Below are 18,870 nucleotides of genomic sequence, written 5' to 3' on the forward strand. Positions count from 1 at the left end.
TTTTTAGTAGAGACGGGGTTTCACCGTGTTAGCCAGGATGGTCTCGATCTCCTGACCTTGTGATCCGCCCGTCTCGGCCTCCCAAAGTGCTGGGATTACAGGCTTGAGCCACCGCGCCCGGCAAATTTTTTGTATTTTTAGTAGAGATGGGGTTTCACCATGTTGTCCAGGCTGGTCTTGAACTCCTAACCTCAGGTGATCTACCTGCCTTCGCCTCCCAAAGTGCTGGGATTCCAGGCATGAGCCACTGCGCCCAGCCAATGTATTTACTTTTAATCTTTTTCTATCTTTAGGTATGTATTTGCTGTAATATGGAGTGGTTATACTGCTTGATAACATTGTCACTCAAACATATATCAAGAGCAATTTTATGCCGTTTAAGTTTTTTTAGCTTTCCATGTTGAATGCATGCATAGCATTCCCAGTGTATTTTATCAGTCCTCTGTTGATTGAAATGTAGGATGTTTTTCCCTTTTATCAATAATGCTGGAATGAACATCCAAATGAATCAGTCTTTGAGCATTTCTTTGAATGTTTCCTTAAAATAGATTCCTAAGAGTAGAATTCCTGTTCAGAGTTTTAAGCTTTTATTGTATTAAATTCTTTCTAGAAAAGAACGTACCAGTTTATATTCCCAGTAGTGATGTGTGAGAATATCCATTTGCCTTTCCAGCACTGGATGAAAACAAAAAATTGGTCTATGTGATAGCTACTCCTGACCCTCTGCCCAAGGAACAGAAAATAAATGGTGTCTCAGTGTTTTAATATTTTTTACTAGGCTTTCTGTGAAGAATTGGAATCAATGATACAGGAGCAATTTAAGAAGGGGAAGAACCCCACAGGCCTATTGGCATTACAGCAGATTGCAGATTTTATGACCACGAATGTACCAAATGTCTACCCAGCAGCTCCGCAAGGAGGGATGGCTGCCTTAAACATGAGTGAGTAGTTCCTGATTTTTGATATATGTTCTGTAGTTTTCAGGTAAAATTTCCTGAAGATTGCTCATGTGAAATAAATGGGCATATAACTGTGTAACATGACAGAGTTGAGTATTTTGAAAATTAATGTGTTTTCGTTAGTCATAGTAAAACATAGGCTGGAATTCTGAAATCGTCTTGAATGTTGCAGACTCCTCTTTTCTTAGCCAGTGAGACTGTTATTTCCGAGGCAGATGACTTTTTATGTGTCTTCCCAACCCCTATGTAGATTAAAATAAACTAATCAGAAATAATGCTTTTGGAGTGGCTTGTTGGTTTTGCCTGGCCAGCATTTCTTACCTGGCATTCTTCACTGCTGCGTCCCAGCTAGTGAGAAAGAGAAATTCTAAAAGAAAAGCCAGAGGAAAAATACTGGATGGGTGAATGTGAGCAAAGAATGGTCAGCTGTGCAAGAATGGAGCTTTGCCATGGCGATCGAGTTTGTAAATGTTTAACATGACAAAGCATCAACTAATCTGAGCCACCGTGTATTGTACAGGATTAGTCTCGGATGGGTCTGGTTGGATAGTCAAATCCGAGTGCCCAAAGTAAGTTACTGGTTTCTGTTAGATCTGCTGACATTTGCTCTTTACCTGTCTCCTCTGTGGTATTCTTAGAAGTTGAATAGCATTCACCAGATCTGATATATATTGTAATTAATGTCTGTAGAATATTAAGAATCACATTTAATCCATAGCTGAAGCCTCCATCCTGAAATCACATGGCCACCACCAGTAAAGTTTTCATGTGGATTCTGTTTATTTTGTTGTTGTTTTTGAGACGGCGTCTTGCTCTGTCTCCCAGGCTGGAGTGCAGTGGTGCGATCTCAGCTCCCTGCAAACCACCACCTACCAGATTCAAGCTATTATCCTGCCTCAGCCTCCCAAGTAGCTGAGATTACAGGCGCGCACCACCACTCCTGGCTAATTTTTGTATTGTAGCAGAGACTGGTTTCGCCATGTTGACCAGGCTGGTCTCAAACTCCTGATCGCCGCAAGTGATCCACTGGCCTAAGTCTCTCTAAGTGCTGGGATTATGGACATGAGCCACCACACCTGGCCTATTTCTTCTGTATTAATTAGCAAGAATATTCTGTCAGGAGAAACTTCCCTTCAGTTCTTTCGGTTACCTGGTGGTACAGTTTGTGTAGGAAAGGCAGGATCCCTTTCCAAAATAATAAGTTGGTTTCCAATCAAACTTCAGTGATGAACAATTAGTTTTTTTTTTAGTATCATTAGAATTTATGGTTTTAACAGTCAGTGTGTTTCACATCATTGCAGTTATTATCTGGATTTGTTGAGAACTTTCCTTCTAAATGGATGTTGAATTTTGTGAAATGCTGCTTTTATCTCTGTTAAAATGATCACCTAGTCTTTCTTCTTTAGTTTGATATGGTGAATTATGTTTATTGGTATTTTTTTGTTTGTTTTGTGTATTTATTTATTTATTTAGAGATAAGGTCTTGCTCTTTCACCCATGCTGGAGTACAGTGGCACGATCACAGCTCACTACAACTTTGAACTCCTGGGCTTAAGGGATCCTCCACGCCTGGTTAATTTTTCTCTTTTCTTTTTTTTTGAGATGGAGTCTCGCTCTGTCGCCCAGGCTGGAGTGCAGTGGTGCGATCTCGACTCACTGCAAGCTGCACCTCCCGGGTTCATGCCATTCTCCTTCCTCAGCCTCCCAAGTAGCTGGGACTACAGGCGCCCGCCACCACGCCCGGCTAATTTTTTGTATTTTTAGTAGTGACGAGGTTTCACCGTGTTAGCCAGGATGGTCTCAATCTCCTGACCTCTAGATCCACCCACCTTGGCCTCTCAAAGTGCTGGGATTACAGGTGTGAGCCACTGTGCCTGGGCAATTTTTCTCCTCCTCTCCTTTTCTCTCCTCCCCTCCCCTCCTCTCCCCTCCCTTCCCATCCCTCCTTCCCTCCCTCCTTTCTCTTTCTCTTTCTCTCTTTCCCTCCCTCCCTTTCTTCCTTCCTCCCTCCCTTCCTCCCTCCCTCCTTTCTCTTTCCCTTCTTTCTACCCTCCCTTTCTTTCTCTTCCTTCTCTTCCCTCTCTCCTCTCCCTTTTTTCTTTCTCCTTCTTCCTTCCCTCCCTTCCTTCTTTCCTTCCTTCCTTCCCTCCCTCCCTCCCTCCCTCCTTCCCTTTTTTTTTTTTTTCTGGAGATGGAGTCTCCCTCTGTCGCCCAGACTGGAGTGCAGTGGTGTGATCTCGGCTCAGTGCAAGCTCTGCCTCCCAGGTTTATGCCATTCTGCTGCCTCAGCCTCCTGAGTAGCTGGGACTTCAGGCGCCCGCCACCCCGCCCAGCGAATATTTTTGTAATTTTAGTAGAGACACGGGGTCTCACCGTGTTAGCCAGGATGGTCTTGATCTCCTGAGCTCGTGATCTGCCTGTCTCAGACTCCCAAGGTGCTGGATTATAGGCGTGAGCCACTGTGCCCGGCCCTTCCTTCCTTCCTTTTTTTCTTTCCTTTCTTTTTTTTTTTTTTTTTTTTTTTGAGACGGGGTCTTGCTTTGTCACCCAGGCTGGAGTGCAGTGGCCGGATCTCAGCTCACTGCAAGCTCCGCCTCCTGGGTTCACGCCATTCTCCTGCCTCAGCCTCCCGAGTAGCTGGGACTACAGGCGCCCGCCACTTCGCCCGGCTAGTTTTTTTGTATTTTTTAGTAGAGACGGGGTTTCACCGGGTTAGCCAGGATGGTCTCGATCTCCTGACCTTGTGATCCGCCCGTCTCGGCCTCCCAAAGTGCTGGGATTACAGGCTTGAGCCACCGCGCCCGGCTTTTCCTTTCTTTCCTTTCTTTTTTTTTCTCTCACTTTGTTGCCCAGGCTGGTCTCAGATTCCTGGCCTTAGGTGATCCTCCCGCCTCAGCCCCTCGAAGTCCTGGGATAACAGGTGTGAGCCACAGCATCTGGCCATTGTTTATTGGTTTTTGAATGCTGAACTAACCTTGCATTCCTGAGATAAAGCCTGTTGGTTGTGATGTGGGTGTGTGCTTTTTAAATATTACTGTATTATTTGCTAAAATTTCATGAAGAACTTTTTAGTCTCTATTCATAAGAGATATTGGTCTGTTTTTTCTTGTAATGTCTCTGTGTGGTTTTGCTATCAAAGGAACACTGGGCTTCATAGAATAAGTTGGAAAGTGGCCAGGCACAGTGGCTCATGCCTGTAATCACAGCACTTTGGGAGGCTGAGGTGGGCAGATCACAAGGTCAGGAGATCGAGACCATCCTAGCTATGGTGAAACCCCGTCTCTACTAAAAATACAAAAATTAGCCAGACGTGGTGGCGGGCACCTGTAGTCCCAGCTACTCAGGAGGCTGAGGCAGGAGAATGGCGTGAACCTGGGAGGTGGAGCTTGCAGTGAGCCAAGATTGCGCCACTGCACTCCAGCCTGGGCACAGAGCGAGACTCCGTCTCAAAAAAAAAAAAAAAAAAAAAAAAAAAGAATAAGTTGGAAGGTGTTCTGAAAGAGTTTATGTAGAATTGGTATTATTCCTTCCTTAAATGTTTTGCAGAATTGACAGTGAAGTTGTCTGGATCTAGAGTTTTCTTTGTGGAAATGTTTTTAACTGTAAGTTTTGCTTCATAGCTATTCAGGATATCTGTTTCTTCTGGAGTGAACTTTGGTAGCTTTTATCTTTGAAAGAATTTGTCTGTTTCATCTAAGTTAAATAATTTGCTGGTATAGTTGTTTGTGTAATCCCTTTATTATTTTTTTAATGTCTGTAGGATGGGTAGTATGTCCTCTCTCCACTTCTTCATATTGGTTATTTCTTTCTTTTTTTTTTTTTTTGAAATGGAGTCTCGCTCTGTCTCCCAAGCTGGAGTGCAGTGGCATGATCTCGCTCACTTCAAGCTCCGCCTCCCGAGTTCACGCCATTCTCCTGCCTCAGCCTCCCGTGTAGCTGGGAGTATAGGTGCCTGCCACCACGCCTGGCCAATTTTTTGTATTTATTTTTAGTAGAGACGGTGTTTCACCGTGTTAGCCAGGATGGTCTCGATCTCCTGACCTTGTGATCCATCCACCTCGGCCTCCCAAAGTGCTGGGATTACAGGCATGAGCCACCGCTTCCGGCCCATATTGGTTATTTCTATCTCCTGTCTTTCGTTAAGTCTGGCTGGAGGTTTATCTTATTTTATTATTTGTATTTTATTTTTAATCTTCTCAAAGATTCAACTTTTGCTTTAATCAAAAAGCCTTAAAAACACTTTTCTCTAATGTATACGTTTGATGCTGTAAATTTCCTTTTAAGCACTCTTTACTGCACCCCACAAATTTGGCTATCTTTTTGTTACTGACTTCTAACTTAATTGTGTTAGTATTGGTAAACAGTCATTATGAAAGTGTCTTTGAAGTTGTCAAGACTTTGTTGCCTAATGTGGAAGATAAATATCTCAGAACCATTAGTATTTGATTTACATTTGATAAGAAATGTTAATCTTTGAGGCTTTTTGATAAGTCTCGCTTTGTTGCCTTGGCTATTCACAGCTGGGAACATAAGCACTACAGCCTCAAACTCATGGCTTCAGGTGATCCTCCTGCCTTAGCCTGAGTAACTAGGACTACAGGCTATACCGCTGCACCTGGCTGAGTTTTGTTTTTCTGTATTTCAGGTCTTGGTATGGTGACTCCTGTGAACGATCTTAGAGGATCTGATTCGATTGCATATGACAAAGGAGAGAAGTTGTTGCGGTGTAAATTGGCAGCGTTTTATAGACTAGCAGATCTCTTTGGGTGGTCTCAGCTTATCTACAATCATATCACAGTGAGTATTCAGTGGGGTAGTAACTGAAAGATAAATGAAATATTTTGTGTCTGGCACCACCTCTTTCCATTTAGGAGAAGAGGAAAGCAGGCTGAGCTTCAATAAGTCTTGGAAATACCTCTTCTGATTCCTGACTACAGAGTCTTAATAACCTGAGAATCAGCCAGTTTGGGTTAAAAGTTACAGGAACAGCAGTTCTTGAAAATTTCTTTCTTGCATGCTAACCTAATAAAACAACTAAGTGCTTACCAGATTATACACAGTTTCTAAAATTATTTTAATGCTTAAAAACCTAAGAATGATGATGTTTTCTTTCTTAGTCTGACCAAAGCCTTCCATCTCTCAAACTTATTTCTTCAGCTACTCCAGTTTTAACTATTTTTCAACGTTATTAGGATCTCTTTTCCTTCATTCTGGGTATCTGCTTTCTCTGGACCAAGTGCTGTTCTAACTGGGGTTTTATCAGTGGACAACATGAGTCCTTCCCTTGTGGACGTTCACTTCTTCATCCCAATCCATTAGCCTATTGTTCACTCCCTACTTTGTCCATCTTGTATTTCCTGGTCCCTCATTTCAGTAATACTCTGCCAATCCTGTACTATCCCTCCCAGCTTCTGAGTAGCCAAATCCTGCTGTGGAAGCCCTCCTAGCAGAGCCCATTGCCTTTCTCCATAGATTCACCCAAATCTCAAATGGACCCATGACAGCCTGGCAACCAGAACTCATCTCTCTTCCAACCTTACTAATATTCAAGCCTTCTCCACTATCTTTGAGACTCCTGACCTCTTTCTTCCACCAAATGACCTCATCATGTCACAGAAAAAGTGGGTACCCTTACTGACATTTGTAGCCATTCTGTACTCTTGACCACCTGTTACAATGTCCTGCCTTCTGCCTGTGGCCAGACTTTGCTCCCCTGGCTTGGAATTCCACCCTTCCTGCCTTCTTAGATTCCCAGTGCATTGCCAGGGTTCTTCTGTTCCTTCACTCGTTTGTAGAGATAACTTCTTCCTTTGAACTGCTTCCTTCCTTTGGTTTTGAAACTTGATCCAGTCTTCTATTTTTTTTCATGTCACTTCTTTTAAAGGATATTTTAAGTTGTTAATACAGTGCCTGCTGTTTGTATCAAGTGTACCTTATGCAGATGCCTAATTCCACCAATACTTGCATCTCTCGAGGCAAGCTGTTGAGTTTGCTGAAGCATTTCCTCCGTACTCACACGCACATAGGTTTTTCCACACGTGGACTCACAACCAGCAGTGCTTCGTTAAGCTCCATTCTGGACTCAGAGGAATGCTAAGCCTCCTGAGGTGATGGTCTGGAGCTCACCTTGTGGTTAGTGTGTTGTGCCTCTGGGACTTGATATTGGTCTCTGCCAGAGAGACTGAGTTGGCTTCCATCCATCTGTTCTTGTTTCCGCTTAAATGAACTTTTCAAAATGCAAGCCTTACCATGTCGTGCTCTTGTGTGCAGCACGTTCACTCTGTGTAGAATGTCACTGCTGCTTTATTCCCCTGTAGCAGTTACATCCATTCTGTATGTTTAGCTGTAACTGTCCCTCTCTGCCCACAGGAATATAAATTCCACAGGGAGAGCCTCTGTTGTGGTCTCTGCTGTAGCCCCAGGGCCCATGGCACAGAGTAGGCGTGCAGTAAACCTATGTCAGGTGAAAAACTGAATGAAACCCCCTGCTTAACTGAAGTGACCTCAGTAAGATTGTGAACAAGAGCTTGCTGGGACCTTTTGACAGTCGATCAGTGGGTCCCGTTAGCCTAGCACAAATGCCAGCTCCCTTCCTGGTAGCTACAGGGAAATTGCTGGCCTCTGTCATCTAATTATACTTGACAGAATGCTCTAGTGGAGACTTAATGCTAAATGATTGCCTGAAAATTAGTGCCATGAAAAAGGTACAGCTGTGGTAGGAAATGTAATCCCTAGCTGTAATAACAGCTTCACATTCTTTGCAGGTTTTAAAATGCTGTTTGCCTAGTCCTATTTTGAATGCTGATTAAATAAGTTTGAATTGGTTAAATTGTTTGTTTTCTCCTCCTCTAATTGTTTAAGAATTGGCAAAATTAAAACATAAGTGTTTACTCTTCTGTAAATTATCTCCATGGGGCTTAATACCAAGTAAAAAGAAATGCAAGTTACCTAAAATGTTTCCTATGTCTTGTAAACTAGAACTAGAGAATCTTTAAGGAAGAAAGGTGTTGGTTTATTTTGTTTTACTATTATGGCATCCATTTCTTATTTACAATCTAGGTATGGTACAGACGCTGAACAGAAAAGCAAATACTAACAGTATCAACAAAAAGTGACAGCAGGTCATTCTGCCCTTTAAAGAGGGTCATAGGGATTTTCTGCTAAAGGGATTTAAATTTGCTAGTAGGTGTTAGAAGATTGGAGATGATTGTCTGAAGCAGATCTTTGTTTTAAGATTGCATTGGATCTGGAGAAGTGTTTGTGGGGACTGGGGGGAGGGGGACAAGACAGGGTGGCCCAGTTAGCACAGTGTACTGGGCTTCCTCTCTTGGTGGCTCTTAGCTGATGGCTTGGCCTGTCCATCCTGATGTCAGTGGAATACCGTCAAGGCTTCACACCTGCAGAACGTGGCTGGTGCTCGTTCAACTCCATTCTGGATTCCAGAGAATGCTAAGCTCCGAGGTGACGGTCTGGACCCACCTTTGTGACCAGTGCCCTGTGCTTCAGGGATGTGATAGTGGTCTCCTCTGGAGGTACTGAATTGGGTACTGCGTTGGTCTGCAACAGGAGAGTCTCATTCTTCATACACAGAGAAGGGGCAGTACATGTGTGGGAAGAGACACACACACGGAGAGCAGTGCTGGTCTGACGGGGAGGGACCACTGCAGAGGAAACTGACTTCAAAATGTCCTTCTCTATTTTTACTTGATGTTTGTAATTTTGCACTTTCTCCTTTTTGCTTTAGATTCAGAGAATTGAATGTTTTAAGCCTTTAAAATTAAAATATGTATTAATAGATCTGTTAAGCTTACAGTTGGAAATAAGTCTTAAAATAAGTAAAGAGGGAAGCATTATTATATTAATTACAGCATTATTATTACTGTTTTTGAGATAGGGTCTCTCTGTCACCCAGGCTGGAGTGCAGTGGTGGAATCTCGGCTCACTGCAACCTCCACTGCCTCGGTTCAAGTGATCCTCCTGCCTCAGCCTCCCAAGTAGCTGGAACAGGTATGTGCCACCATGCACAGGTGTGCACCACCATGCCGCTGGCTAATTTTTGTATTTTTAGTAGAGATGGGGTTTCGCCATGTTGGCAAGGCTGGTCTCAAACTCCTGGCCTCAAGTGATCTGCCTGCCTCAGCCTCCCAAAGTGCTGGGATTACAGGTGTGAGCTACTGTGCCCAGCCCAGCATTATTTGTAATAATGAAATTATTATTATTATGATTTTAGGCAGAGTCTCGCTCTGTGGCCCAGGCTGGAGTGCTGTGGCATGATCTTGGCTCACTGCAACCTCCACCTCCCGGGTTCAAGCAGTTCTCCTGTCTCGGGCTCCCAAGTAGCAGGGATTACAGGCACCTGCCACCCCACCCGGCTAATTTTTTTGTATTTTTACTAGAGACAGCATTTTACCATGTTGGCCAAGCTTGTTTTGAACACCTGACCTCAAGTGATCCACCCACCTTGGCCTCCCAAAGTGCTAGGGTTATAGGCGTGAACCACTGCACCCAGCCAATAATGAAATATTTTAAGAGTCCTTGAGTATTCAGCAGTACATAGGAAATGGCTCAGTTATTCAATATCAATTTGAGAAAATGCTGTATACTATGAAACACAATTACAAAATTATGTAGAACAAGTGAAACATGAAAAATGAAAGGTATTAGAAATGAGAAAATATGAAATGTATACTGTTTACAGCTATATGAAATATGTGCATATATATATATAGACAAAAGAGAAATGACTGACCAAAAAAACAGCTCTGTAATATTTTTTAAATGTGGAACCTGACAGCATGCTTCTAAAATTAAGATGGAAGAGCGGAAGGCCAAGAATAGCTAAGACACTCGGCCGGGTGCGGTAGCTCATGCCTGTAATCCCAGCACTTTGGGAGGCCGAGGCGGGTGGATCACGAGGTCAGGAGATCGAGACCATGCTCGCTAACTCAGTGAAACTCCGTCTCTACTAAAAATACAAAAAATTAGGCGTGGTGGCGGGCGCCTGTAGTCCTAGCTGCTTGGGAGGCTAAGGCAGCAGAATGGTGTGAACCCGGGAGCAGAGCTTGCAGTGAGCCAAGATCGTGCCGCTGTATTCCAGCCTGGGCAACAGAGTAAGATTCCGTCTTGGGGGGAAAAAAAATAGCTAAGACACTCCTGAACAACAGCTCGGCAAGGAGATTTTTCCTACCAGATGTCAAACTTAATATAAAGTGGTGGTAATTAATATAGTGTCCTTTGGGCAAAGGAAGATGCAGATGGATCAGTGGGACCGAATTGCATGCATTGAAACAGAAATGCCGGGGTCGGCATTGCAGCTCAGCGGGGTGGGGGACGGACTCGGCAATGACGGGTGTTGGGACGCTTGGGTAGAAAAGTCACAAGTGGAAATAATTATATGAGACTTCTATACTATACATAATTACAAAGCAATCCCAGTCAATTAAAGATTAAATGTGAAACGTAATCTTTAACAGTTTTAGGACTAATATAGGTGAAAATCACTGGCCTTGAACCTCTGGCACTTAGAAAAGATGGTTAAATTTGTCTACATTTGAAGTAAACAAAATTTTTCCTTATTAAAAGATACCATAGGCCAGGCGTGGTGGCTCACGCCTGTAATCCTAGCATTTTGGGAGGCTGAGGTGGGTGGATCACCTGATGTTAGGAGTTCGAGACCGGCCTGGCCAACATGGTGAAAACCTATCTCTACCAAAAAATACAAAAAAAATTAGCCAGGCATGGTGGCGTGCCTGTAGTCCCAGCTGCTGGGGAGGCTGAGACAGGAGAATCGCTTGAACCCTAGAGGCAGAGGTTGTAGCGAGCTGAGATTGTGCCACTGCACTCCAGCCTGGGTGGCAGAGTGAGACCCTGTCTCAAAAAAAAAAAAAAAAGATAAAAGATACCATAAAGACAGTAATAATAAAAGCCGAAACCTGGAAGGTTTGTCCCGCATGTAGCCAACAGAAATTCACATCTGGGGCTGGGTGCAGTGGCTCACGCCTGTAATCTCTACACTTTGGGAGACCAAGTTGGGCACATCACTTGAGGCCAGGAGTTTGAGACTAATGTGGCCAACATGTGAAACTCCGTCTCTGCTAAAAATACAAAATTAGCCAAGCATTGTGGCTCGTGCCTGTAATTCCAGCTACTCGGAGGCTGAGACGGGAATCATTCGAACTTGGGAGGTGTAGGGTACAGTGAGCTGAAATCGTGCCACTGCACTCCAGCCTGGGTGACAGAGCGAGACTCCGTCTCAAAAAAAAAAAAAAAAGAAAAAAGAAATCATATCTGGAATAGATAACTGTCAGTAAGAAAAAGACAAACCAGTATAAAATGGACAAAAGGCAGTAAGAAAAAGACGAACCAGTATAAAATGGACAAAAGGCAAGAAAGGAGTTTCACAGAAGGGGAGATAAGAATGCCTTATAAAAATATGAAAAGTTACTGAAATCATTTAGTAACCAGGAAATTATAAATTCATATCACAAATGTCATAGATACCAGGATTTTTTTTTTTTTTTTTTGAGACAGAGTCTCATTCTGTCACCCAGGCTGGAGTCAGTGGCATGATCTCTGCTCCCTGTAGCCTCCACCTCCCGGGTTCAGGCAATTCTCCTGCCTCAGCTTCCCGAGTAGCTGGCACTACAGGCACGTGCCATCACACCCCACTAATTTTTGTATTTTTAGCAGAGACAGGGTTTCACCATATTGGGCAGGCTGGTCTCGAACTCCTGACCTCGTGATCTGCCTGCCTCGGCCTCCCAAAGCGCTGGGATTACAGGCGTCAGCCACTGCGCCTGGTCCCAGACATCAGATTTTAATTTTTAAAAAAGATGGTTGTAGACGCACAGAACTACCGTGTACTTACTACTCCAGGACTGTATTTTCAATTAGGCTCTTTGGAAAATAACTTGGTGTTACCTCCTATTTTATTATGCTAGAGAAACTTGAATATGTACAGTAGGAGATGGGTACAAGAATGTTTATGGCAGCATAGTTTTTAATAGCAAAGACTGAAACCACATGCACTTATGGAAGAATAGATTCATAAATTTTAGTGTATTCATTGAGTGGATACTATACAGCAGTGAAAATAAATTATAGTCATGTTGGTCATAATCTGCAGGAATCACAAAAATAATGTTGAGAAAAAAGTCAGTGAAAAACATAGTATGATTTCAATTATGTAAAGTTAATAAGCAGGTAAAAATTAAACAATAAATTGCTTAGGGATGACTGGGAAAACTGTAAAGAAAAAAGGGAATGCTTACTACATAATTCTGAATAGTGGTTAGTTTTGGGTTATGAGGGAAGAGAAACAGCTTCAGAGATAACTAGAATTATTGTATTTCTTTCTTTTTCTTTTTTGAGATGGAGTCTTTCTCTGTCGCCCAGGCTGAAGTGCAGTGGCGCGATCTTGGCTGTCTGCAAGCTCTGTGTACCAGGTTCACACCATTCTCCTGCCTCAACCTCCCGAGTAGCTGGGAGTATAGGCACCCGCCACCACGCCCGGCTAATTTTTTTTGTATTTGTTGTAGAGACAGGGTTTCACCGTTTTAGCCAGGATGGTCTCCATCTCCTGACCACGTGATCCATCCGTCTCGGTCTCCCAAAGTGCTGGGATTACAGATGTGAGCCACCGCACCTGGCCACTAGAATTACTGTATTTCTTAAGCTAATTGATAGCTACATGGATGTTTGACTTACACTTACATTGTCTTATATCTTCTAAATACCCGTGTATCTTCTAAATATCCTTGTATGTGTGTTTTCAAAATAAAGGCTTTTAAAATAAGCAAAAAAAAAAAAAAATCTGAAACTTAACCTTTTCTTATTTTCATCCTTATTTTTCTTCATTCCAACCAGTATATACACAGATCCCTTGTTTTATGTTTTGTTTTGACTGAACTTAGGAATTAAGAGAGCTGCTTACTTTTGTGTTAAATAGTTTAAAAGGTCAGCATGGGCCAGGTGCAGTGACTCCTGCCTGTAATCCCAGCACTTTGGGAGGCCAAGACAGGAGGATCATTTGAGCTCAAAAGTTTGGGACCAGCTTGGGCAACGTAGTGAAACCCTGTCTCTATTTAAAAAAAAAGAAAAAAGAAAAAAGTCTGCATGCTTTTTAAGATAAAGGAGGCTGGGCACAGTGGCTCACGCCTGTAATCCTAGCATTTTTAGAGACCAGAAAAAGTGGGCACATCACTTGAGGCCATGAGTTTGAGACAAGCCTGGCCGACATGGTGAAACCCTGTCTCTACTAAAAATACAGAAATTAGCTGGGCATGGTGTGCCTGTAATCCCAGCTACTCAGAGGCTGAGGCAGGAGAATCACTTGAACCCGGGAGGCAAAGGTTGCAGTGAGCTGATAACATGCCCCTGCACTCCAGGCGACAGAATGAGCTTTGTCTCAAAAACAGGAAAAAAAAAAAAAAAAAAAGGGGATAAAGGAGCTGACTTTAGGAAATAGAAAGCAAGGCTGACTCAGCTTTGCAAAGAAGTGGGTCATAGAGATTTATAGAGACTGGGTGTTGTAGTTCACTATCCATGTAAATGACCCCAGCAATGATTTACTGTTGCTGCTCCCACTACCACTAATGATGGTAATAATGGGGAGATGCCATTTATTGCAAGCTTTATTGTCAACACAGGCTCTTTTCATCCCCACTTAGTCATGAGGAAAACAGGGTGCCCAAAACACCATAGCCAGTTCTTGGCAGAGCTAGGATTTGAACCTAAATCTTATCTGACTTTGGATTTTGTGCTCTTAACCCTGTTATGCTCTACTAAGGCAATCAGGTGAGTTTAGCCTAAAGATCATATAAAGGGAGACAGGATAGATTCAGATGCCTGAAAATTAGATTGTAGAAGGGGTTAGACTTTGTTCTGTGTTATATACTAGAGGCAGTGGTGACAAACACAGGAAAACAGATTTCTTCTCAGTGCTAGAAAGAACATTTTAATCCTTACGTCTGTCCAGCAGCTGTTTGTCACAGTGCTTCAGCACCCATGACGTGGTGGGCTCTCATTGAGTAGGTGGCCATTTCTTTCCTGAATGAAGAAATGAGGGAGGCTGGAGTGAGCATCCCCGTCACTGAAACTAGAACAAGCAGACCCTGGGTGTGCTTTGATTTGGGCCACTACAGAAGAGATCACTATGTGGGTTAGGAAGCTGGACTAAACACCTTAAGTCATTTTCAACAAACACTCAGCTCCACCTATCTGACCCTAGTTAGGATCTGGGTTCCTTAACCCAGTAGTAAATGTGTTTGAACTTAATCTTTAGGAAGCCTTTTGAGCCTATACCAAAATCATTATAAAAACTAGATTGAATATTTTTGAGGGCAGGTCTCTTCTTTTTTACTGCTGTATTCCTAGTGTCTAGCATATGCTTGATGCATAGTGTAAACCAAATCTGAATTACTGTGGAAGAAAAACATACCGTATGAAGAGGCAAACCAACGAAGGCAATGAGGATGTGGTGTTGTAGAGACTTAAAAAATGGATTATGCTGGGCACAGTGGCTCACACCTCTAATCCTAGCATTTTGAGAGACTGAAGCAGGAGGATTGCTTGAGCTCAGGAGTTCAAGATAAGCCTGGGCAACTTAGTGAGACCCCATCTCTACCAAAATAAAAATTTAAAAAATAGGCAGGCTTAATGACTTGTGCCTGTAGTCCCAGCTACTCAGGAGGCTGAGATGTGTGAATCGCTTGAGCCAGGAGGTTGAGGCTGCAGTGAGCGTGATTGTGCCACTGCATTACAGCCTGGGCAACAGAGTGAGACCCCATCTCAAAAAACAACAACAACAACAACAAAAAAACCAAAACGGCTCAAGCAGTAAGGAAGAGATTGCTGTCATTGTGATTTTTATGATCAACATCCTACAGGTTGGTTTTAATTATTTATTTTATTTTATTTTATTTTATTGACATAGGGTCTTATCTGTCACCCAGGCTAGAGTGCAGTGGCACGATCATGACTCACTGCAACCTCTGCCTCTTGGGTTCCAAGTGATTCTCGTGCCTCAGCCACCTGAGTGGCTAGGACTGCAGGCACCTGCCAGCACATGCGGCTAAGTTGTATATTTTATTTTTTTTAGTAGAGACGGGGTTTTGCCATGTTGACCAGGCTGGTCCCAAACTCCTGGCCTCAAGTGATCCACTTGTCTTCACCTCCCAAAGCGCTGGGATTACAGGCTTGAGCCACAGTGCCCAGCCTAGGTGTTAAGTATTTTTAAAAATTCATTTTGTCGGCCAGGCGCGGTGGCTCAAGCCTGTAATCCCAGCACTTTGGGAGGCCGAGATGGGCGGATCATGAGGTCAGGAGATCGAGACCATTCTGGCTAACAAGGTGAAACCCCATCTCTACTAAAAATACAAAAAATTAGCCGGGCGTGGTGGCAGGCGCCTGTAGTCCCAGCTACTCAGGAGGCTGAGGCAGGAGAATTGACGTGAACCTGGGAGGCGGAGCTTGCAGTGAGCTGAGATCGTGCCACTGCACTCCAGCCTGGGCCACAGAGCCAGACTCGGTCTCCAAAAAAAAAAAAAATTCATTTTGTCAATGCCTACTGCAGCAAGGAGGAAAAAAAAGGACATTCTGTTTGACTTTTTAAAAGTAAGTTTTGGCCAGGCACAGGGTCTCATGCCTATAATCCCAGCAGTTTGAGAGGCCAAGGCAGGTGGATCAATTGAGCCCAGGAGTTTTTGAGACCAGCCTGGCCAGCGTGGTGAAACCCTGTCTCTATACAAAATACAAAAATTAGCTGGTCATGGTGTTGTGCACTTGTAATCCCAGCTACTCGGGAGGCTGAGGTGGGAGGATCACTTGATCCTGGGAGGCAGAAGTTGCAGTGAGCCATGATCACACCACTGCACTCCAGCCTGGGCAACAGAGTGAGACCCTGTCTCCAAAAAAAAAAAAAAAAAAAAAAAAAAACCAGTAAGTTTTGGTTTTCATTGTTATATCCCTGAGGGTGAGACCTTTTTGTCTTTGACACTGGTAGCCACTAGAAAGTGCAATAGAGTAACCCAGCAGTAATGTATTGACCTGTCAGAAGGCTAGTGTGGAACTGTTCTTTTCCTGTATAAAGTCAGTTATGAACATGAGCAAGCAGCACTTTATATATGTGATAAATTAGCACAATAGAATAATGGAAAGCTTCCAGTACACCTTAGCTTCGTGACAGGCATTGTGCATGAACACTTCCCTGCATAGCTCACTCTAAACAAACCTGTGAGTTTGTAGCCTGAAAGAGATGCAAATAATTTCACTTGGATCTTTGAGCTAATTCAGTCATTTTCCCCACAGACCAGAGTGAACTCTGAGCAGGAACACTTCCTCATTGTACCTTTTGGGCTTCTTTACAGTGAAGTGACTGCATCCAGTTTGGTAAGAATGTCCTTCTCTTTGGTAGCTTGTATGTGCAGGTCATATTAGGTCATTTGACATCTTCAGATCAGCTAAATATATAAAACCCAAGAAACAAGAAAGAGCCTGTGTTTTATGTGATGTGTTCAGTTACAGAAAAACCTTTGAGAGAAGTTACAAATATTGTAACCTTGGGTTTCAATAGTTTCTAGTGAGGGTAATTTGAAGTCCTCTTGCGGTGGGGTACATTGGCTCACACCTGTAATTCCAGTACTTTGGGAGGTCAATGCGGGTGGATTACTTGAGTCCAGAAGTTCGAGACCAGTCTGGCCAACATGACAATACCCCAACTCTACAAAAAAATACAAAAATTAGCCGGGCATGGTGGTGCGCACCTGTAGTCCCAGCTACCTGGGAGGCTGAGGTGGGAGAATTGTTTGAACCTGGGAGGTGGAGGATGCAGTAAGCTGAGGTCGCACCTCTGCACTCCAGCCTGGGTGACAGAGCCAGACCATATCAAAAAAAAAAGAAAAATGAAGTCCTCTTGGTATTTAAATGTTTTGTTTTTTATTTTCAGGTTAAGATCAATCTGCAAGGAGATGTAGTAGATCGTGGAAGCACTAATCTGGGAGTAAATCAAGCTGGCTTCACCTTACACTCTGCAATTTATGCTGCACGCCCGGATGTGAAGTGTGTTGTGCACATTCACACCCCAGCAGGGGCCGCGGTGAGTGGCTGCCCTGGTAGCATCTCAAGTTTTAAAGCTGCTTAGTGAAAGGCACTGCACATTTCCTCTGACTTGCCCTTCCTTGTTTATAGTCAGTAAAACTAATTTTGTTGAATATAAAAAAAATGGTTTACCACTAAGTGTGACTTTCTTAAAATAATTTTTTTTTCCTTGTAAGGGATCCACATATCCCATTTAATTTTGAAAAACATGTAATAAGTCTGAAAATGCCTATTAGATTTAACAATTAGAAAATTATGGCTGGGCGTGGTGGCTCATGCCTATAATCACACGGCTTTGGGATGCTGAGGTGAGAGGATTGCTGAGCCCAGGAGTTGGAGACCAGCCTGGGCAACATAGTGAGACCCCATCTGTACAAAAAAATTAAAAAATTAACCAGGTGTGATGCATGCCTGTACTCCCAGCTACTTGGGAGGCTGAGGTGGGAAGATTTTGAACCAAGGAGGTTGAGGTTTCAGTGAGCTATGATTGTGCCACTGAACTCTAGCCTGAGTGACAGTAAGACCTTGTCTCAAAAAAGTAAAATAACAGTAAACAAAACAAAGTTATAGAGACTTGAGGGAGGGGTAAGATTTCAGGGTGTCAAAGACTGTGGGGAAGTGCAAAATGACAGCAGTAAGCAGGCACCTCATTCGAGAACAAGAATGGGAAAAGAAGGAGAGGGCAAGCTGGGGTGGCGGGTTCAGGGTGCTGTGGGCTCAGGGAAGGGTTTTTGGGGTGCAGGAGACTTGAACATGAGGACAGTCTGTGAGGATGAGCTGGGGAAAGGGAGAGGTTGAAGCCTAGAAACCAACCTCTCCAGCTCCCCGTAGCCATCCAGCGGGACCCAGGCTGGATTGTGACGGGGAGAAGAAAAGGAGCAGCTGGGGGAAGAGACACAGGCAGTGCAGGCTGTTACGAGGCTTGGCTTCCAAGCTGCTCAGGAACCCTCCCCTCCCCCTTCTGGTATGAACGGGCCACCCTGATAAAGCCCCAGACCCCTCTGTGTGAAAGTGCACATGCAGGCTATCTGCTCAATGTCATGTGAAAGCACAGTACTTCAGAAATACGCTTTTTATCACCAATTCTGTGTAAGAACTTTTGGGGTTTATTGTACAACAGATGACCTTATTGATTCAGTAATGCTGTATTTTAATTGATCTTGGGTTTTTTTTTTGGAGATGGAGTCTTGCTCTGTCACGCAGGCTGAAGTGCAGTGGTGTACTCTCAGCTCACTGGAACCTCTGCCCCTCGGGTTCAAGCAATTCTCTTGCTTCAGCCTCCCAAGTAGCTGGGACTACAGGTGCACACCACCACGCCCGGCTAATTTTTGTAGTTTTAGTCAAGATGGGGTTTCATCATGTTGACCAGGCTGGTCTCGAACTCCAGACCTCAAGTGATCTGCCCACCTTGGCCTCCCAAAGTGCTGGGATTACAGGCGTGAACCACCACGCCTAACCTGATCTTGATGTTTTAATATCATGTGTATTGGATTATTTGGATGAATATTACCTCTGGTTTGTTTCACTCTGAACATAAGGTTCTTATGTCAACATCGTGGTTTAATAGATACATCATTGTGTGAATGATGTGATTTTTTTTTCCTGGAAGAATGCATGTCACTCCAGCCACTAAAATGTTTATGGATTTTTAAGAAGTATTAAAGGTACTTTTGACAGTATGGTTATGAACAGCTATCATGTAATGTGTTTCTGTTTGATTTTTTTGAGACAGGATCTCACTCTGTCTCCCAGGCTGGAGTGCAGTGGCACGATCTTGGCTCACTGCAACTTCCACCTCCTGGGTTCTAAACGATTC

The 18,870-nt window shown here is 43.5% G+C and overlaps 1 protein-coding gene across 12 annotated transcripts in view; it reads left to right on the forward strand.

The window, feature by feature from the left end:
* The window catches only part of ADD1 (adducin 1), a 92,265-nt gene that overhangs the window by 40,491 nt on the left and 32,904 nt on the right, over positions 1 to 18,870 (forward strand). For all 12 annotated transcript variants that reach the window (XM_025384727.1, XM_025384735.1, XM_025384729.1 and 9 more), the window contains 4 exons: positions 779 to 941; positions 5,605 to 5,756; positions 16,266 to 16,346; positions 16,903 to 17,052. In XM_025384727.1, coding sequence (XP_025240512.1) covers positions 779 to 941; positions 5,605 to 5,756; positions 16,266 to 16,346; positions 16,903 to 17,052 — 546 coding nt within the window. The remainder of the gene's footprint in view (positions 1 to 778; positions 942 to 5,604; positions 5,757 to 16,265; positions 16,347 to 16,902; positions 17,053 to 18,870) is intronic.

This window comes from Theropithecus gelada, chromosome 5 (assembly GCF_003255815.1).
Source record: "Theropithecus gelada isolate Dixy chromosome 5, Tgel_1.0, whole genome shotgun sequence".
Taxonomy (NCBI): Eukaryota; Metazoa; Chordata; class Mammalia; order Primates; family Cercopithecidae; genus Theropithecus; species Theropithecus gelada.